Source organism: Chiloscyllium plagiosum, unplaced genomic scaffold (genome assembly GCF_037043375.1).
Source record: "Chiloscyllium plagiosum isolate Xiang-an unplaced genomic scaffold, Cpla_swu_hap1 HiC_scaffold_11, whole genome shotgun sequence".
Taxonomy (NCBI): domain Eukaryota; kingdom Metazoa; phylum Chordata; class Chondrichthyes; order Orectolobiformes; family Hemiscylliidae; genus Chiloscyllium; species Chiloscyllium plagiosum.
Genome location: NW_028270149.1, coordinates 15,995,211 through 16,017,959, shown reverse-complemented (window position 1 = coordinate 16,017,959; position 22,749 = coordinate 15,995,211). Strand labels below are relative to the sequence as shown.

Here is a 22,749-nt window from a genome sequence, read left to right as displayed (position 1 = left end):
TATGTTGTATCATCATTTTGAAGTTGCATAAACACAGCTCGAGTCATCTGACATGATATATGAAGTGTTATGTAAAATGAGCATATGTAAAAAATACAATTGATAGAAAGCCAATACTGAATGTGGCAGTTTCCCTATTTCAGCTGTGCATTTGAATAACAAACCCACTACATTTCCCTCTGCTGAATCAATAACCTTTAAGAGATGAAAGATTTTAATAATATCATTACATGAATTTTTGGGCAAGTTTTCAAAATAAAACAAACTCTGCGTTACTAAAATTATTGGTAAAGTAAAATTTAATCTGAAGCTAAGTCACAAATCAACAATTAAATTAGCTACTGTTAGGATTCTGAATCTGACTGAACTGCAAACATGTACTTTGAGATACACAAAAACTAATTTTTCATGCATTTATCATTGAAACATATTGTGTTCAAACCAAAATTATTGAGAAAGCATTCAGTAATGGATATAAAATTTCACATAAAAGTAAAATCTTCTACAAAATATCATGGGAATATTTTATTGTAGATTTTGTTTGAATTTCAATTCAAGCTGAGCTAGTTATTGGTAAGAATTTCAGACAAGGACAATGAAATAATTGGACAAAGTATTGTAAGCAAACTCTAATTCACAGTATTAACCCTTCAAAATTATTGGTGCTGTATTTCCATAAAAGCAAAGATATTTAGAATTTGCATACCTGACAATCATTACAGGAGGTCAGTGTCACAACATTGGCACATTATCCAAACACACAACTGAATTGGGGAGAACTACGACATTTAACTTGAGGAAACGGCTACTAAACTTCCAAAATATCAGAGTGTATGGCAGGCAGATTGTTTGGGGTGATGGAAGTATGATTTAGGAAAACGAACAGGAATTCAGATGGAAGCCAACTGTCAAGTCAATTATCAAGCATTTATTATTATGAAATAGGCCTCTAAGATGTAACGCATTGAAACCCATACGGAGCTAATAATAATACATTAGCCATTTCGGAGAAGGCATGTATTCCAAAGAGTACCTGATGCCAAACTTCACTGTCTTGTGACCACAATACTGACCTGAGCATCTTCAGGATCTGGGCTGACAGGAAACAGTGTGCCCTCAGTGAACAGAAGCAGAGTTATTCTTGGGAGGGAGAAAATGAGTAGTTATCTCTAGGGACAGATCAGATGCAATATGCCCTTGCGCTGGACAGAATTTGACACAGATGCACAGAAAGTAGATCCATGCTGATCTAAAGGAACCAAGACACTTTAATAGGCAATGTGCCGACAAAAGGACATTAAATTAAAAATTTAATTCTGAACTAAATGGGTAGCAGTGAATTAGTACTCATCAATACAAACAAGTTTCCAGTACCAGCTATTAGAGTTCTCAATCTTTGGTAGGTTTTAACATGCTGACCAAAAAATTTCAGTATTTTTTAAATGCAAATGAGCTAGTGCATGAATCACTGATGAAAGACATACTATATGAACATGCTCATCTGTAATACAGCTGCTATGAAAAATTCTAATTTGTACCCACACTCTGGGGTGCCAATGTCAAAAGGATTTTGCTGAGTTTTATTTGCTCTCTATTTGGTTGCTGCCTCAGGGGGACAGAATTGGATTTTAGTATTATTATACAACATTAAGCAAGGTTACTTATTATTTTAAATGCTTTCAGTGAGAAGGATAATATAGTATGCTACCATGACACCAGTTCAAAAACTTGAACTTTACACAAAATTCCACAATAGACCAGCATATTGAATAAAATGGCAGACCATCTTTCAACGTAATCCTTGCAGCAAGGATGGGAGCCTTTCAGCAAGCTTTCGGCAATATTTGGTCGAACATGAGCAGCAAAATCACTAGGAAAATGGACCTAGCAGATTAAAAAGTTTGAGTTTTACACACAGACTAGATGTAACAACAACTTGCATTCATAAGTGTAGTAAAGTCGTGGGTTGTGGTAGATGTAGATCTTATGGAGTGCTTTCAAAGAGAGAGCAATGGAGAGGTTTTAGGCACACAGCAGCTGAATGCATGGACACCCATAGGTGGAGTGATGAAAACTGCAAAGTATAAAAGGCTTGAATTGGAAGAGTCCAAAGACATTATAGATTGCAGAGCTGGAGAAGGATACATGGATAAACAAGTGAAACCATGGAAGGATTTAAGCACGAAGATGAGAAATTTTATAATTGAGATCTTGCTAAACAGAGTTCTGAAGCAGGTAAACTGACAAAGGGGAAATGGGCAATTGGAACTTGATTTGAGAGTTATGAGAAGGACAGCAGATTTGTGCAGGAGTTCATGTTGGCAGAATTTGGACGATGGAAGGCTGGTCAGGAGCACACAAACAGTTTAATTTAGAGACAACAAATGAGCTGAGGCAATGGTGAAAGATGACACAAAGAACAGACCCTCTGAGGCAATGGTGAAAGATGACACAAAGAACACTTCCATGTACCAACATGACATACATAATTTCCGCAGGAGCTGCTGACTGGGCTGCAATCCTACATAATGTGGAAGGTGAAAAATGACAAAGTTAAAAAATCTCCAGTATGGCTCTGACAATTAATCCTCTAACTTAGTCCAAACTTCTCAAGGATGCTTTCAGACTGTGGAGAAATATTCACGTGTACATAAACCCAGTGGTTTTCAATACATATGTCTTTGAATTGTGACCTGGCTGTACTGATGTGACCATGTCCGAAGTGCAGAAACACAAGTTTTTAATCACCTGTAGCAAAATAGGTCTTTAAACGAGGTGTTCAGTCAATGAAAATTCACTCCCCAAAACAAAACCTGTTTCATAATGATGTGATTAACTAACGTTAACACTGGACAAGTCACATCCTGGAGTTAATCCTGCATGATTGATTCTAACTTCATTTAGTATTGAAGCTGCATTAGCGCATATGCGCTGTGCGTTGCTTAAATACACACATGCACATTTAAACAGGTTCAGGGCATGGCCTGAGGGAGTGAGCATGGCACAGGAACCAGGGTAGGGAACAAGATAAGAGCAGGAAGGAAGGGGCAGCAAAAGAAGTAGACCAGGAAAAGCAAAATGGGGCAGAGTGGGAGAGGTAAGGGGAACAAAAAGTGTGTGTGTGTGTGTGTGTGTGTGTGTGTGTGTGTGTGTGTGTGTGTGTGTGTGTGTGTGTGTGTGGTGTGTGGGGAGCAGTTTAGTTAAAGACAGCAGGAAAATGAGAGCTCGAAGGTCGGGGGGTAGTGAGAGTGGAATGCTAGATGGGAGGGAGGAAATGAGAGCAGGAAGGGGGTAAATAAGATAGGGAAGGAAGGGGTGACAACAAGACTGGGGTGGGGGGGATCATGAGAGCAGGGAGGGGGCAAAAAGAACAGAGGTAGCAGGGTTTGGGGAGGGGAGCAACAAATGGGGCCTCTTGAGTCTCACATCTTCACATTCTGCCTCTAAACAGTTTTAAAACAGTGCTTCCTTTCTGTATACATGCAGTACAGCCTTTGAAAGTGACAACAAACATAAACCATATGCGATGACCAATTGAACCTAGAATTGTGTACATGCGCATTTGCCTGCGGGTGTAGCTGCCAACAGACACTGTCTGTCTTTTTTTCTAAAAATACAGGAAGGTCAATTACAAAACAGATTCATGTAGGAGTCAGTCACTGTACTTCTGAAACGATTAAATAATGAAACAGAAACTACATTACAGTGGACAAAAATGTTACAATGCCCATCACCAGAGGAAATCTAACCTTCTCCCCATGGCATTCAATAGCACCACCATCACTGAATCTCACACTGTCAATATTTATTACCACTGACCAGTTTAAATACTCTTGCAGCAAGAGCAGGTCAGAGGTTAGGAATTCTGTGGGGAGTTAACTCACTTCATGACTCCCCAAATTCTGTCCACTATTTCCAAGGTAGAAATTAGGAATTTGATCAAATAATTTTCACTTGCTTGAATGAGGGAAGCTACAAAACCAGTCGAAAAACTCATCACCATTCAGGACAAAGCAGCCCATTTAATTTGTACCCCATCCAACATCTGGAACATCCACCCCCTTCACTACACTGGCATTGGTATTGTGAGTGCCATCCACAGGATGCTGCAATTCTCCAAGGACTCTCTGAAAGCACCTTCCAAACACATTTCCTTTACCAGGACCAAGGCAGCAAATGTAGAGAAACACTACCACTTCTAAGTTCCTTGCAAACTCCATACAATCTTGACTTGAAACTATCACGGTTACTTCACCGTTGTTGGGTCAAAATCTTGGGGCTCACCCTCTAACAGTACTGTGGGTGTTCCTGCTGTGGGCTACAGCATTCCAAGAAAGCAGTTCGCCTTCACCTCCTCCCGAGTAACTGAGAATGGACAATAAATACTGTCATAGCTAGGAATAGCCACATTCCTTTGAATGAATTAAAGGAAGCACATTATCATTTTTAACACAGCAACACATCAACAAACAGAATTTTCTGATACAGAAAGGTGCTGAGGCCAGAACATTGAACGTTTTCTTGAAGAATTAGATATTGTTCTTAGGGCGAAGGGAACCACAGCATATGGGGAGAAAGTGGGATGATCAGCCATGATCAGATTGAATGGCGGAGCAGGCTTGAAGGGCCGAACAGCCCCCTCCTGTCCCATTTTCTCTAATTAATAGCTATATAAATACCAAAACTCCCAGATATACAAAAACCTTCACACCAATTTCGCTATTCTGCTTGAGAGTTGGAACCGGTTTCAATCTGGTAAATTCGTGCACACTCACTAGATGCTTTTGTTCAGCTATCCTCTCTCCAAGAAACCGAAAACAAATTGCAAACCAAATGCACTATTACTCTGACCTCAGAGAAAACACACAAGTTCCTTAAACTCAGGTTTCAGCAGTTTTGCAGGATTTCTAACTAGACAGTATGTAATCTTCCTGCCTCCACTCTGTGCCACAACACATCCTAATCAAATTGTTTCTGTATTGTTCAGTCTGTAACTCGGCAACAGTAGAGATTCTGGATTAGTGGTGCTGGAAGAGCACAGCAGTTCAGGCAGCATCCGAGGAGCAGTAAAATCGACATTTCGGGCAAAAGCCCTTCATCAGGTATTCCTGCCCATGCTGTTGGCAGTGACTGTGAATGAGAGACAGGACTTGATGCTGTTCACTGCCCTACCCCCTTACAATCCCACAGATTACTTCTCACAATCGTTCAGAATAAGACAAGTGGAGCAGAGACGCAAGATATTAGAGTAACTATAAGGAATACAACAATTTCATTGTTTAATTTGAGGGGTTAGTGGACAAGTTAAAAATGGGAAGTAGAAAGGAATAGGAGGCAGTACTCATTGCCAACAAAATGTCCAGCAAAAGCTGAAAATGTCTAACAGTTCCAAAAATATCAAAGAAAATACAAGAGACAACTGGTTGTACAAATCTTTTAAAAAGTTCATGAAATTAAATGACATGACAAATAAACTTTATCGTACATTGTGAAATTAGCAGAACACTCACACAGAGCATTAATATTTTAAAATTCATGCTCAATAAGGTTATAAACAACAGTCCTGCATTCTTATGTCAGAGCTTCATTGGACAAATTGCAATTTGAAAGCAGGGCAACAATACTGCAGTGCTGAATCCCTGATGTGGAGGTGCCAGTGTTGGACTGGGGTGTACAAAGTTAAAAATCTCACAACACCAGGTTATAGTCCAACAGGTTTAATTGGAAGCATTGGCTTTCAGAGCACTGCTCCTTCATCAGGTGATTGTCAAACACCTGATGAAGGAGCAGTGCTCCGAATGCTAGTGCTTCCAATTAAACCTGTTGGACTATAACCTGCTGCTGTGCAATTTTTAACTTTGTGAATCACTGATTTTCCTATTCAGCGTCACAGAATCCCAACATAAAATCCTGTATACACCATCAGCATTAAAATCTTACCAATTATTCGGCGATTGAAGTAATCTGGCAACATTCTTTCACACACAGCAACAAGCAACCAAAAGGCCTCTTCTTCTTTAGCATAAAGTAGTAAAACAGATGTCAAAATGTTCATCGCCTAGGCAAGTGAAGTGTAAGAAAAAAGCTGCCATTACATCACAACCTACAATAACTTGTTATTAACAATATAACCTGCTCTTCCAGAAAAACCAAGTAGTGCATTTTACACAAGTCATTCAAGCATTACATCAAACCAGACTAATTATTGTGCCGATTGAACAGGACAGAGTCAGACTGAGCAATGATGAGGGTATGGCAAGTTCATAGGTCTATATAGTTCTGGAAGTTGACACTACTCAAAACAAAAGTCATTGTTTTATTGCTACTCCAATCCCAACTTAAATACTCACTCCCTCTACCATCAATTCACACTCTCAGTATGACCATCTACCAGATGTACAGGGGAAGCTCAATTATCTGAACTTCAGATTATTTGAACAAGATTGCAAGGTCCGATGCTTGGCTGAACTGTGTTATCCGGCATTCAATTATGCGAACATTCGATTATCCAAACAAAATACTTCTTCCTTCCCCCCCCCCAACCCACCCACCCCCATGCTCCCCATGTCGTTCAGATAATCAAGTTTCCTCAATATTATCGAAACTTCCTAAATCTTCCTTTGATAGCATTTTCCAAACCCGTAACCCATATATAATTGAAGGTCAAAGACAAAAGATGTATGGGAACCCCACCACCTGCAAAGGCCCAACTCAGCAACCTGGCTTGGGAACATATCGTCACTTCACTGTTGCTGGGAGAAAACTTAAATGAGAACTCCCTTCCTAATAACATTGTGGAAGAACAAAAACACATGGATTGTGGTTCCACAACTACCTGATGAAGCAGCACGCCGAAGGCTAGTGTTTCCAAATAAACCTGTTGGACTTTAACCCGGTGTTGCATGATTTTGAACTTAATATAATTTATGCATGGTTTCCAATGTTGTACTATAGCATACATTTATTTTGTATGAAAACTGAAGTAAATGAAGTGAAGGACTTGTAGTATGCGAAAGCTTTCTACTTTTCTACATAAGTCTGCATAATATTTATAACAAAGAATCAGGTTCTTGTTAAGACTGATGTCTTCAAGTTTAATAACAATGCTATCTACGTATAGGCTACAATATCACCAACCTACACACAGTCTGGGTTGTGTGCTTACTACTGCCTTTGCAATACACAACATAGCTGCACAACTGAAGACACTGCACTGCACAGAGAAAGTGAGTGATGACAAGGCAGGTACCTTTCTATTCAACCATTATATATTTTTGCCTTTCAAATGTCTTGAAAGTTGCAGTTTCTGGTCAGAAATCTACATCACAGTACATCAAAAACTTCATTTCAATTCCAGCAGATACTGAACACATGAAAGCCTGCTATCCCAAACTGCTGAAAATATCTGAAGTTTCAATTTGCTTGATATGGAACATACGAGTCCCCGCGAGACCCATTCCTGCTTTGGTACAGCAGGGAGAGCCAGGATTAGGAACTACTTTCATGTGTAATTGAAACTCCGCAATTCATTAATGAACAGTGCCAGTAAGAGTGTCCTACTTATGGGACTCTGACTTGCAGAATTACTTCAGTGGGTGGAATCTCATCCAGGTCTAACTACCTCTCAAAATAGCATTACTGAAGCCAGGATAAAATGATCAATTATCAACAATACAGTATTGCAGAAAAGCCTAGCTCAGGCATCAGATTAATGAAGCTGCAACAAAAGGCTAATTTGGCTGAAATTTCCAGGCATGACACCTTCACCCCTTCAAAGAATCCCACTTGCTGAAAATAAGAATGGACACAGTAAAATAGGAGCCTTTACCACTTTAAATATATACATTCAGTCTAAGGCAAAATTCGCAAGCTACCTCACGAAATGGTATTTTATGCAGGAAAAACTGTTCGAAGAATTTAAAAAACTAAAATTTCCTCCCCCTCAATTACTCGCTGCTGCTCCCAAAATCTGCAGTCAACAGGTTGAGCCTCAAACTAAATACTAGCAAGAGGAAGTTCAAAGCTTTCTTTGCATATGGTTGACTTGATACTACAAAAGAAACCTGCCTGAAAATATTAAAATTTAAAATGATTAGCATTCATGAACCGTGTAGCAGTAACGTAGCTACTCCAAACCTGACAGTAGCCTATTTTAGGATTTCTGGAAGCATAGGCTGTGAGAACTCTCCTCAGTGCAGAGATGCCTGTATCACTTTGAAATGCTGGGTGCTCAGGCAACGAGCGATGCAGATCACGTTCTATTTCATCAGTTGCCAAGGAACATGTGCCCATCGACCTTTCCACTAACTCGGTATAATAGCCGGGATGAGAAGCCATATCATTATTTGCACCTGTGAGTTGACAAACATACATGTTATGTTGCCGTGGGCCAGAATGAGCCACGTAGCATTAGATCCTACATTCATAATACATGAGTTGCAGTACAATGTTTTCCTACTGTTTTGTTGAACTGAAACAGAATGTTCTTTAATAAAGAAAAATTGTGTCAGTTGAAATAATTCTAGAAAAACATAATAGTCTGATATAATAGTCTATCCAAAAGGAAGTAAATTCACTAACACTTTGGAATTTTTAGTTCGAATGATAAAGTATTACAACATTTCCGTCATGATTTCTAGATTTTTCATAATTGGTCACTAAAGAACACTTTAGCCAATTGTCCCGAATGCACTGCAGATAACAGGTCATCACTAAAAATATTTAACACAAAATTTGTGCAAAGTTTGCCCTCCGATATTTACATGAAGGTGGTGGGCAGCGTATGAACATACTAATTAGGAGCAGGAGTCAGGTATTTAGCTTCTGGAGCCAACTTTGCCATTCAATAAAAGCATGGCTGATCTGCTGGTTTTGAAGGCTACCACCATTGTTGGGAATGGGGAGTATTATTTCATTGCTTAACAAGAATCTACCCACTTCACCTTCAAAATATTCCATGACCCAGTATTCATCACATTCTAAAGTAGAGAGTTTAAAACCTTGCAGCCCTCAGGGAAACTCTTCTCACCTTTATAGGATTCTGGATAGTCTAAGATGGAGGACGTGAAAAATTTCTGGCTATAAGAGCTGCTCCTTTTTTGAGGCATTTTAGGAGCTGGAGGAGATTCCCTCGAATTCCAGGAGCAGCAATTACTGTTTTACATGGTGTTGCATTGTTTTGGAACTTTTGGGAAAAAAAAGTCAAAACAACAGCAGTTTTAAAAGAGAGAAGAACAGACAAAGGAAGCACATGGTGAGGTCAGTGGAGAGAGAGCAAGCAAGAGAGAGCGAGCGAGGAACTGACACCAGAGTAAACCTGCACAGCACTGCCTTTGCTGTTTGAATTCATGTATCGCTGGACATCGGAGTGTGTCTGGGAAAATTAACAAACAGTGAAACTCACAATTGATCTTGGAGGAACTGTTTGGTGAAGTCCACAGCAGAGAATCAGAGAAGTTAATCAGTTTAAGTGGCCCACAAAAAGTCTGCAGTAGTGAGTAGAGCGAGTTCTTTCTTGATTATATGTTTTTTGAGATGTGTCTCTTGATTAAACTTAAAATATAAGCCGTAACTATTAATCTAACCTGGGGCAGTGTTTTGTAGAAGAATAAGATGGTGTTATTTTCTGGGTCTAGATTGTGAAGGAGCAAAAATGGCCTTTAGTAGAGTATGTGCTTCTTGTCAGATGTGGGAGTTTAAAGAGAGTTCAAGGGTTACTGCGGATTATATCTGCAATAAATGCTGTTGCTCGCGAATCTTATCAGATCGAATGGATCGGTTGGAGAGACAGATAGAAGCAATGAGGAATTTGCAACAGCAATAGTATGTGATTGATGGCAGTTATAGGAAGGGGGAAAGTCTCAGATACAGTCATGTAGATGGGTTAACTCCAGGAAAGGTAGGAGAGGTAGGAACCCAGTGCAGTTATGTTCTGTAGCTATCCCCATTTAAAAACAAGTATGCTCTTTTGCAAAATATAGGGGACGATGGATTCTCAGGGGAACGTAGCACAAAACAGCCAAGTTTCTGGTATTGAGACTGGCTCTAATGCAACAAGGGGTACATCTGGTTCCAAGATATCAATTGTGTTAGGGGACGCTCTAGTCCGAGGTATAGACAGATGCTTCTGTGGCCAGCAGCGAAAAATCAGAATGGTGTGTTGCGTCCCTGGTGCCAGGATCAAGGATGTCTCAGAGAGGGTGCAGAATGTTTTCAAGGGGGAAGAGGGGCCAGCAAGAGGTCAATATCCACATTGGAACCAACGATATAGGAAGGGAAAAGGTTGAGATTCCGAAGGGTGATTACAGAGAGTTAGGCAGGAATTTAAAAAGGAGGTCCTCTAGAGTAATAATTTCTGGAATACACCCGGTGCTACGAGCTAGTGAGGGCAGGAATAGGAGGATAGAGCAGGTGAATGCATGGCTGAGGAGCTGGTGTATGGGAGAAAGATTCACATTTTTGGATCATTGGAATCTCTTTTGGGGTAGAAGTGACCTGTACAAGGAGGACGGATTGCACCTAAATTGGAAGGGGACTAATATACTGGCATGGAGATTTGCTGGAGCTCATCGGGAGGATTTAAACTAGTAAGGTGGTGGGGGTGGGTGGGGTGGGACCCAGGGAGATAGTGAGGAAAGAGATGAATCTGAGACTGGTACAGTTGAGAACAGGAGAGAGTCAAACAAACACAGTCAGGGCAGGCAGGGACAAGGTAGGACAAATAAATTAAACTGAATTTATTTCAATGCCAGGAGCCTGACGGGGAAGGCAGATGAACGCAGGGTATGTTTAGGAACATGGGACTGGAATATCATAGCAATTACAGAAACATGGCTCAGGGATGGGCAGGACTGGCAGCTTAATGTTCCAGGATACAAATGGTACAGGAAGGATAGAAAGGGAGGCAAGAGTGGAGGGGGAGTGGCATTTTTGATAAGGGACAGCATTACAGCTGTGCTGAGGGAGGATATTCCTGGAAATCCATCCAGGGAAGTTATTTGAGTGGAACTGAGAAATAAGAAAGGGATGATCACCTTATTGGGATTGCATTATAGACCTCTTAATAGTCAGAGGGAAATTGAGAAACAAACTTGTAAGGAGATCTCAGCTATCTGTAAGAATAATAGGGTGGTTATGGTAGGGGATTTTAACTTTCCAAACACAGACTGGGACTGTCATAGTGTTAAGGGTTTAGGTGGAGAGGAATTTGTTAAGTGTGTACAAGAAAAGATTCTGATTCAGTATGTGGATGTATCTACAAGAGAAGGTGCAAAACTTGATCTATTCTTGGGAAATAAGGCAGGGCCTTATGAGGTGTCAGTGGGAGAGCAGCGACCATAATTCCACTAGATTTAAAATAGTGATGGAAAAGGATAGACCACATCTAAAAGTTGAAGTTCTAAATTGGAGAAAGGCTAATTTTGACAGTATTAGGCAAGAACTTTCAAAAGCTGATATTCACAGGTAAAGGGATGACTGGAAAATGGGAAGCCTTCGGGAATCAAATAATGAGAATCCAGGGAAAGTATATTCCTGCTAGGGTGAAAGGAAAGGCTGGTAGGTATAGGGAATGCTGAATGGCTAAAGAAATTGAGGATTTGGTTATGAAAAAGAAGGAAGCATATGTAAGGTATAGACAGGATAGATCAAGTGAATCTTTAGAAGACTATAAAGGCAGTAGGAGTATACTTAAGAGGGAAATCAGGAGGGCAAAAACAGGACATGAGAGAGCATTGGCAAATAGAATTAAGGAGAATCCAAAGGTTTTTTACAAATACATTAAGGACAAAAAGGTAACTAGGGAGAAAATAGGGCCCCTCAAAGATCAGCAAGGCGGCCTTCGTGTGGAGCCACAGAAAATGGGAGAGATACTAAATGAGTATTTTGTATCAGTATTTACTGTGGAAAAGGATATGGAAGAGATAGAATATAGGGAAATAGATGGTGGCACCTTGCAAAATGTCTATATTACAGAGGAGGAAGTGCTGAATGTCTTGGAACGGGTAAAGGTGGATAAATCCCCAGGACCTGATCAGGTGTACCCTAGAAGCTAGAGAAGTGATTGCTGGGCCTCTTGAAGAGATATTTGTGTCATCAATAGTCACAGGTGAAGTGCCGGAAGACTGGAAGTTGACTAACGTGGTGCCACTGTTTAAGAAGGGTGGTAAGGACAAGCCAGGGAACATAGATCAGTGAGCCTGACCTTGGTGGTGAGCAAGTTGTTGGTGGGAATCCTGAGGGACAGGATTTACATGTGTTTGGAAAGGCAAGGACTGATTAGGGATAGTCAACATGGCTTTGTGCGTGGGAAATCATGTCTCACAAACTTGATTGAGTTTTTTGAAGTAGTAACAAAGAGGATTGATGAGAGCAGAGCGGTAGATGTGATCTATATGGACTTCAATAAGGTGTTCGACAAGGTTTCCCACGGGAGACTGATTTGCAAGGTTAGATCTCACAGAATACAGGGAAAACTAGCCATTTGGATACAGAACTGGCTCAAAGGTAGAAGACAGAGTGTGGTAGTAGAGGGTTGTTTTTCAACTGGAGGCCTGTGACCAGTGGAGTGCCACAAGGATCAGTGCTGGGTCCACTATTTTTGTCATTTACATAAATGATTTGGATGTGAGCATAAGAGGTACACAGTTAGTAAGTTTGCAGATGGCACCAAATTTGGAGGTGTGGAGGACAGCGAAGAAGTTACGTCAGATTACAACAGGATCTTGACCAAATGGGCCAAAAAGGCTGAGGAGTGGCAGATGAAGTTTAATTCAGATAAATGAGAGGTGCTGCATTTTGGGAAAGTAAATCTTAGCAGGACTTATACATTTAATGGTAAGGTCCTAGGGAGTGTTGCTGAACAAAGAGACCTTGGCATGCAGGTTCATAGCTCCTTGAAAGTGAAGTCGCAGGTAGATAGGATAGTGAAGGCGGCGTTTGGTATGCTTTCTTTTATTGGTCACAGTATTGAGTACAGGAGTTGGGAGGTCATGTTGCAGCTGTACAGGACATTGATTAGGCCATTGTTGGAATATTGCATGCAATTTTGGTCTCCTTCCTATCGGAAAGATGTCGTGAAACTTGAAAGGGTTCAGAAAAGATTTACAAGGATGTTGCCAGGGTTGGAGGATTTGAGCTTTCGGAAGAGGCTGAACAGGCTGGGGCTGTTTTCCCTGGAGTGTCGGAGGCTGAGGGGTGACCTTATAGAGGTTTACAAAATCATGAGGGGCATGGATAGGATAAATAGACAAAGTCTTTTCCCTGGGGTCGGGGAGTCCAGAACTAGAGGGCATCGGTTTAGAGTGAGATGGGAAAGATATAAAAGAGACCTAAAGGCAACGCTTTCACGCAGAGGGTGGTACGTGTATGGAATGAGCTACCAGAGGAAGTGGTGGAGGCTAGTACTATTGCAACATTTAAAAGGCATCTGGATGGGTATAGGAATAGGAAGGGTTTGGAGGGATATGGGCTAGGTGCTGGCAGGTGGGACTAGATTGGGTTGGGATATCTGGTTGGCATGGACGGGTTGGACCGAAGGTCTGTTTCCATGCTGCACATCATTATGACTCTGTGACTCTTGTCATAAAACAGGGCACTCTAATTTTTAAACACAAATAGGCTTGGTGAGGGAAGCCAAATCATAATCAACGGTAGGACCTGATTTAAATCTTACTCTTTTCCATTTCCAGGCCCAGGCAACCGTAAGGTATGTTAAATGTAAAGTTAAATCCATGTAGAGAGGTCCTTATTTGAAAGCAAATATCATAACTTTGCTTTACTTGCTCACTTAAGGGGCTAATATTTGCATCAAATCCCAAGGCAGCTCAGTATTTATCTATAAACATCAAGCTGCTGCCAAGTGACTGTACTTCATTTCATTCCAAATTTAACCATGCACACAGCCAAACAATTTGTCCTTGCCTGTTAAAAATTACACCCTCTCATCCCAATCACTGACCTTTCAAGAGTTGAAAAAGAAATGGAATTTAGCAGACTGTGCATTCACTGCACTTCAAAAAAAATGTTGGGATAGTCTTGGTCTTCATTTCTGAAAACTTTAGAGTTACTGATTGTGAAGCATTTCAAGCATATCTAATGCAATCACACCATTAACAATACACACCTGAGAACAGTAACCAAAGTTCTCCTCTTAAGGCTTCCGGAATTCCACGCATGACGAGATCTCGAGTCTTTTTGGTGCGAAACATACACACTCCGTGACCATACTCCACAAAATGAATGTTCCACGATTGCACCTTCATCTTTTCTTTCAACTGTAAATCACAAAGAACAATTTGAAAAATGAACTAATTCTTAAATACGATTCAGTACATCTCAGCTCTGCCACTTCAGGTGGGTAGAGGTAACATTGCTGCCGATTGATTACAGTCAAGGCAAAAAATTCAATGAAATTTTGTACACAGACAAGGTATGTGCTAAGGAGGAAATGATCTATTTTTTTGCCAAGATGAGGATCCAGATCTGACAACACTTTTTAAACAATCCATTAACATTGGGAGATAGGACAAATGGATTTTTAAGAGTGCTTTGGGTTGTTTTATTTCGAGTACTGTTCATTGTTTTGTGATGTTGTGAACAGTTTTAGAAAGCTGTTGCAGTGTAATTGGTCAGAGCAGTCAAATGTGAGCAGAGTCTTCTGAGCAGGTTGTCGGACAGAACTGTCTGAAGCCATCTCAATGAGACTGAAGCTTTTGATTTCTTTTCAGGTTTATCATTACAGTGCATCAACCAAGGAGGGAAAACCCTCAAGGAAAAGTTGAGTAGTTGTAATAACATTGTGTGAACAGATTTCAGGGGAGATATATGCTCAGTGTCCTCATCACTTGTGTTGATAATAGAAAATGTTTTTCTGCCCACAGCAATGTTATATATCTGCAAAACATGATACCCATTTAATCATATTTTTAAAAACCAGTTCGATTTTTTTCAGTTTATTACATTATACATAATCTAAAAAATTCAATCAATATTTTTACCTAAGAAGTGTTCTATAGTACAAAACATCACAATTTCTAATTGCATATTTTGATGAAATCATAACAGAAATGTAGATGAGAGGATTGAATTGATTTACAATTCTGAATCTCATACAATGGAAATCTAAACAAGCTATAATTAGTAAGTGTCTCTGTGGAAACTTGTGTAATCAATACAGCCTTGTACATCATTAAGCTGGAAGGTCTTAAGGTTGCACAGATACAATTCAGGATAAACCTAGACAAAATGAGATAATATACGAACATTACATGATTACAAGTGGAAGTAAGAAGTATTGCCTAATTGCTTAATCCAAATGTTACTGCGGTTTTAAAAAAGGTGAAATACATTTAAAAGGATTTTTACTGCAGTCAGAACTGGTTCAATAAGTTCACTAACAGTGACTAACAGATTGGCCTCTGGCTGTAGTCAGCCCTTTTCATACCAACTACATGCTGAATTATTGCATGGCAGTGCCAAGAAAGATAATTTAAGATCGACATCACACATATTGGGAGAATATGATTGCAAAATTACTATTTACACTGCCAATCTGCTCTGTTAATTCACAGTCCATTTCTATTGATTAAACGAACATACTACTGGGTTTCTGACAAGACGATTCAGAAACAAAAGAAGAATGAAGTGATCTGAGCATATTGCTCCAAACCTAGAATATTGCTTTTGGGATCAATAGTTCCAAACACCAACAGACATTGGTTACACTGGAGATGGTAACAGTTCTGAAACAGATAATGCTGAAGTTGCATCAACTCCACCCTATGTAACATGGGCTTTGGGCAAAGAATCAAGCAGTTTAACATGAAGTCTTCAGTGAGATAGTTGTAATTATGTTTAACTGATTGATCAAAATTGTAACTTTGCAGTAAAATAATCTGCATGATTAAAACCAAACACAGTGATGCTAACTAAATCAGGTAGGACCTGCTGATCTGGTAGACCTAATAACTGAAACTTATAAATGGATAAACAATCTAAAATATGGGGCTTGAAGATTTCAACTGATGGGAATTGCTGTGATTATTTTCTTTGGCATCTTTCCCATTGCAGGAATATCTGTGACAAAAAAAGACTGGTGATGCACCACAGTCCTGAAAACTAATGGTAATGAGCAAGGGCAGCTACTTGGCATTGTTAGACAGCACCAGTGCTTCTTTTTGTCAATTCCCAACAGTCCATTTCATAATTTATGAAACAATCTTTTTCTTGGCCTTCTTGCTGTGTCAATTCTCAATCTGGAAAATTTCACCCCATTTAAAATAAATCTATTACAGACTGTTGAGTACATGAACATGATGAAAAATGGCCATAAATCTACAGCATCCGCGTGTAACTGAGATCAGTAATTCTGAAATTCTTCACAAAAAATCCTCTGCATAATAATATTTATATCCAGCTCCATTCAGGATCCTTTAAAAGGACAGACAACTCATTTTCCTCCACCTACAGACTCCATTAATTCATCAGTAGGTTTAGAAAGTGCATGAAATTAACTGAGTTTGAGAAACTCTCAGATTTGACTTCCTATCCTGTGAAGTGCATTAGGTTTTCAGCAGTACTCCTCAGCCCAGATGGAACCAGCAGTATATCCCATTGGTATGCCAATTATATATTCTGGATTCTACCCAAATGTTAATGAGAAAGATGCTTATCTGATGTTTAACTGGAGTGATATGCACTGTCAAAGTGACACCTACATATCGTACAAGCAAACAAGCTAAAATTAATTTTATTTTCATTATTATGATTTATTCATCTGACATCATATCACTGCGTAATACCAATCTAACAGCACCAGTCATAAAAAAGGAAAGCATCAATTAATTAAAAGAAAATCGCATTGCAAACTTTACACAAAGAAAAGCAGCATAGTACCAATGCCTTCAGATTCGAACATCTGAAAACAAAAGAGCAACAAACATCACTTTAGCCCACGAGTACATACTTTCTTTAATCGAGCCAGTTGGGAAGGGAAGATCTGTCCTGTGTTTCTTTTCAGTTCACTCAGTGGGCGGAAGCATCACTAGCAAGGCCAGAATTTTTATTGCCCATCCCTAAATAGCTTTGAGGAAGAAGTGGTGAGGTGTCCTTTTGAACTGTTACAGCTCCTGTAGAATGGGAATATTCATGGTGCTACAAGAGAGGGAGTTCCAAGGATTTTCCCCAGCACTTGTGCAGGAACAGGAATACAAGTTGCGCGCAGTGGTGTTTCCTTGCACCTACTGCCCATTGTTATTTAGGTGTGAAGAGTTTTGGAAGGTTGGAACTATATCAATGCTTCTTTTCTGTCACTGGATCAAAATTCTCGAACTCTCTTCTAAACAACACCATGAATGTACCCATTCCACACAGCCTGCAGCAGTTCAGATTGGTGGTTCACCACCACTTTCTGGATAATTAGGGATAGGCAATAAATGTTGTTCTTGCCACCAACAGCCACATCCCACTTACGAAAGGGGCCTTGCAAAGTTGTCGCAGGCTAGCTCAAACATATAACATACTGCTACTATCCTGTATTAGTAGTGGAGGGAGTAAATGTTTAAGGTGGTGGATGGGGCACTTTCATTAGAATCTTGAGTTTGAATCTTAGTGGGGCTGCATGCATTCAGGCAAGTGAGGAGTGTTGCTTCACAGACTTGACTCACATCTTGTCAATGATGGAAAGGTTTTTGGGGAATGATGAGGAGAGTCACCCATTCCAGAATTCCCAGTTTTTGGCCTCTGTTTGTAGCCACATAGAATGTTACGAACAAGTATCTCGTCAATTGTAACCTCTAAGATGGAGCCAGGGGAATTTGGTTATGGTAATGCTGTTGAATAGCAACATGAGGGTGATTAGATTTCCTCCTGCTACAGTCTCCACATTATTTGGACTGACAAACAGCAAAAAAAAACAAAATATACTTCCTCATGATACACAAATCCAATAACCAATGTTGTTTGTCTATGAGCCAAAATTATGATTTGAAATTTGATATTAGAAATCTGAAGTATGAACATATGCATGAGATACAAAAATTGATTTAAAATCAATGGTTGGATATTTAGCACATTCACGGTTATAATGGGGCTGGAACATCAACAGATTGACATAAAACTATTAGATATTTTTCAACTTAGCATATTCCCTTTAGGCCTCATTTAATGAGCATCTTCATTTAACAACTCTGGTGAACGAACATGAATCAAAACGTGATTTCAACGCTAGATAATGGAACACAATTCTCTACGACCACCTCGATGTCAAGTTCTCCCTAGTCAGATAATGCATAGTCATTGTTTTGATTAGTGAATGCCCGCTTCTTTATGTTAGGGATTGATACTACTACTTCTTTCAGCTAACTTCAAAACTTTCAAACAAGATTCTTTCATTTGTCTTGTATAATGTGCCCTAGCCTCAATTTCAGCAATGGATCTTATACTGTACATAAGCGCATTCTTCCATTTTACACCGTCCTGTGCTCTCACGTGACAACTTGAGGAGCTTAAGGGGCAGTTATTTTTGTTGGTTTACCCCTATTTGGGAACTCAGTTGTGACTTAACCAGTTGATTGGTTTTCAACTCAATTCTTTATTGATTTGACTTGATAAAATAATCAAAATATGTATGTAAATCATGTATAATTTAGAAAAAATTCTAACAACACAATTCCGTGCTGTTCATCTTCTATAACTCTATGACTCTATAAAACTAAGCGATCAGAGAGAGACATTTGCCCATACAAGCAGCAATGAGGAGTCAAATCGATGGTACTAACCACTTCATTTTGTAACAAAATTCAAATAAAAAGTTACAAATGCCAGAAAAAAGTAGCAGTAACCTGGAGTGCAGCAATATTAATCCAAATTTCAGAGTATTCAAATATCGCACCAATACATCGTAATATCCATGGTAAATGTCAAGTCAACAAATTAACTAAAAAAAAATGTTAATACAACAAAATGTGTACCCATTCCCTGAAGGCCAGAACAGAAATAATACCACAAAATATCCATCAACATGTCTTGCAAACTTTAATGTATAAGGGAATGAAGAGTTGTTTACCATTTTTGAATCCAGATTTTCTACATCCTGTGGATGAAAGACTCTCATCAATGCTTCAGTGTTAACTGTTTTACTGCTTTCTTTATGCAGTGCACTGGATTGATCACCAGCAAATGAAGGTGGAGGGTCATCGTGTCCAAAGAAGGTACTGTCTTCCTGAGGATTCTTTGGACATAATTCCTATCAAGAAATAACAAAGATGCAGCATGGACTGCTTGTGAAAGAGCAGCCTGTGTATGCCTAGAGACCAAACTTAATAGATAGCCGAGATGGGTTAATCTAGTCTCGTCTCATCTCATTTAAGAGCAAAATATCATAGATACTACGTATCTGACAGAGACAAACAGAAAACGTCCGAAACATTCAGCAAGTCCAGCAGCATTTGTCAGAGAGCAACAAAGTTAACGTTTAGGTTCACTGCAGAAGGGTCACTGACCCGAAACACTAATGGTTTGTCTCTCCACGGATGCTGCTCAAATGTTTCTAACATTTCTGATTCAAATTCATCATGCTTTATGTTTAAAATAATTCCTGAATTAGTCACATCACCTGCTTCAGAAAGATAACAAATTTACAGATAATAAGGACTAAGCATTCCTATTTTAGTCAGTGCAAGATTAATGAATGAAAACAAGGGCCATTTTCATTTGCCACTCAGTGCCATCTGATATTCTACATCAACATACTTGGCTGATTTCTCAGCATTAGTGCAAATATTACCACAGAATCACCAGCAGCTTGGACATCTCAGTAGAATGTGTTTGTTAATAAAGTGAGACAACAAAATAGGGTGGAATTGAACAGTCTGGATACTAAAATTACATGCAATGTATGGTTACAATTCACAGAATAATTACATGTTCTTTTAACCCAAATTTCTTTTAAGTATCGACTAAACTTTATTACTGATACAATCAGCACGTGCATACCTTTTTTTCCAATGGAGCAAGGATATTCAAGATGATAAAATGTCGGAGGCAGAAGCAGGTCATTCAGCCCATCAAGTCTGTTCCCCCATTCAATGAGATCATGGCTGATCTGATAACCTTCAACTCCCATCTTCCTGCTTTATACCCATAGCTCTTGATCCCCTTACAAATTAAAAGTCTGTCTACCGTAACCTAAAATATTCTCAAAAACCTAACCTCAACAGCCCTCTGTGTAAAGAATTCCTTGGATTCACTATCCTCAGAAGAAATTCCTCTTCATCCCGGTTTTATTTGGGTGGTGCCTTACTTTGGGATTGTGCCTTCTGGTCCTAGACTCTCCCACAATGAAGAAAACAAAAGTCTCCACATTGCCTTGTCAAGACTACAGAGAATTTTGTACTTTTCAATAATGCCTTCCGTCATTCTTCTAAACTCCAGTGGGTTCAAGCCCAACTTATTTAATCTCTCTTCATAAGAAAATCCTTCCATCCTTGGAATCAACCTAAATGAACCATTTCGAGTCATAGAGATGTACAGCATGGAAACAGACCCTTCGGTCCAATTTCTGAATTGCCTCCAATGTACAGTAGTACCATGTACTATTGTTAAGCTAGATCTCACATGAAATACAGGATTTCATTGAGCTTTCTAGTAACATTGAGTTTTAACCCAATAAAAGCTAGGAACAGAATGTTCGAGCATTGCCCTTAATTCTTCACCCGGATTGAACAGATAGCGCAGCATGGAGATAGTGCTGCACTGTTGGGCCCACCATTTTTCAAGTGAGATGTTAAAATAATGCACTGCCTGTCCCTAGAGACATATAAAAAAGTTTGTGTCGGGTTACAGTAAGAAGTGCACCACCATCTGCAAGTTCCTCTTTAAGCCGCACACCATCCTGATTTGGAACAATACCTGCATTCCTTCTCTGTTGTTGAGTCAGATGCCTGGAATTTCCTAACTGCACTACAGGGGCCCTTTTGCTCCAAGTTAAAGATAGCAAACAGTTTTCAATATGAAATTCTCCCACTGTCCGAAACAAAAAAATGATTTACCCAAACATCACAAGAGCATCTTGTCTAGTCGTTTACCCAAGTTCTGTCTGCTGTGCCATATTACCCCTATAAACATCAGGTTACAATCTCGGATTTCCAGAGGTCATGAAAGACAATATATTTATTTTCCATAGTCAGGATGATATTGTACAATATTATGACCATTCAGCTTTTATTCTGATCTACACATTAAGACATTATCTATTCGGAACACAAGACTTAACAGTCTTCGCATTTATTGGTTTCGATTATCAAATGTTATTCATGAGCTTCACTCAATCTCAGAGCAAATGCTAGAAGATCCAGGAGGGGAATTCAGGAACACTGGCAAACTCTTTTATTGATAGTAAGAAGTTTACTGAGCAAGATGATGGGCACAATATTTCACACAACAGACATCTGGAACTCAAAACAACTGGCACCATCAAATTTCAGGCCCATATTCATAAGTAGTACACGTTCATAACTTTCAAAGGTCTTTACCTCTTCATTTCCCAAAGAGTTTTGTGCACTTGTACTACAGTTCAGTTTCCCTTCCAGTTTCTTCACAAGTCCATCGCTGTCCTTTATTTCCGTGAAGCGGAATGTTATTTTACATCTAGTACTGAAGGAGATGTGTTTGCCTGAGCTGTCTGGCGTGTCCATGCCTATCACCTGTTAGAGAATTCTCATCAGTTTGATATCTACACCTCCACACTAATGGCATATACAGTGGACAGAGCGGAGAGAAAAACAGCAAAACATTGGAAATAATATCTCTCATGCATCTAACCTATGATGATTCGTAATTGCACTACTTCTACATAACCATAAGCAGGGCTACAATGATATCTAAAATCTTAGTGCAGTACTCTAAAGTTACTACTTACCATGTTACAATCTGAAATTAATGTAACATATCGTAATTTGATTGTCTAACATATTTAACTTTGCAGCACTGTTTTTGTGAAAATAGGAGACAATTCTAATGCAAATATTAATAGCCCTGTTTATATTAACACTGGAGCAACATGAAAGCAAAGCTAATTGAATATAAATTGATAAATTCAACTCTGCCAGTAGCAGTATTGGTACAGATTAGAACAGGAAAAACTCATTGCCAGGTCAGTGTAGTTTAGAATCGCATTGCTCTGGAGTGAATGTTAAAGCAGCATAAAGGTGAAAATGGAATACCTCACTACATTCTAATTTCCAATCCCTTCCCTCCCAACTCTAAAAAAAATTAGTTTGCACAGTGCACTCACCCTCATAATTCTTCTCCTTTTGCTCTAAGAAAGTGCCCAGTTCCCTGGTGCTTCCTTGCAAAGAAAGCAATGGAACAATTTGCAGCCTGAACCTACAATACAGGTTCATATTAAGCTTTCTTGATCTGAATATGGTAAATCAGATTACACTATGTTTCACTTTACACGGCATTACCCAGAGAACAGAAGTAGCAGAGGCAGAAGACCACATGGCCTATAGAGCCCACTCTACCATTAAATACAATCATGGCTGTTCCACTTCCTGCATGCTCCCCCAATCCATCAGTTCCAGAGACAGAAAATCTGCCACCCAAACCTAGACCATGATGAAGCATCCTCTGGGGTAGAGAATTCCATAGATACACAACACCTAAGTAATTTCTCCTCACCTCAGTATTAAATAATTGAATCTTTATCCTAACACTGTACCTTAACAGAAAGCATCTTTTAAACTAGAT

At 39.4% G+C, this 22,749-nt stretch overlaps 1 protein-coding gene across 4 annotated transcripts in view; it reads right to left on the bottom strand.

Moving 5' to 3' along the window:
* The window catches only part of tbc1d8b (TBC1 domain family member 8B), an 88,884-nt gene that overhangs the window by 32,788 nt on the left and 33,347 nt on the right, over nucleotides 1-22,749 (bottom strand). For all 4 annotated transcript variants that reach the window (XM_043705141.2, XM_043705139.2, XM_043705138.2 and 1 more), the window contains exons 7-11: nucleotides 21,531-21,701; nucleotides 19,064-19,243; nucleotides 14,123-14,273; nucleotides 8,137-8,351; nucleotides 5,941-6,058 (exon numbers count right to left, since the gene is read on the bottom strand). In XM_043705141.2, coding sequence (XP_043561076.2) covers nucleotides 5,941-6,058; nucleotides 8,137-8,351; nucleotides 14,123-14,273; nucleotides 19,064-19,243; nucleotides 21,531-21,701 — 835 coding nt within the window. The remainder of the gene's footprint in view (nucleotides 1-5,940; nucleotides 6,059-8,136; nucleotides 8,352-14,122; nucleotides 14,274-19,063; nucleotides 19,244-21,530; nucleotides 21,702-22,749) is intronic.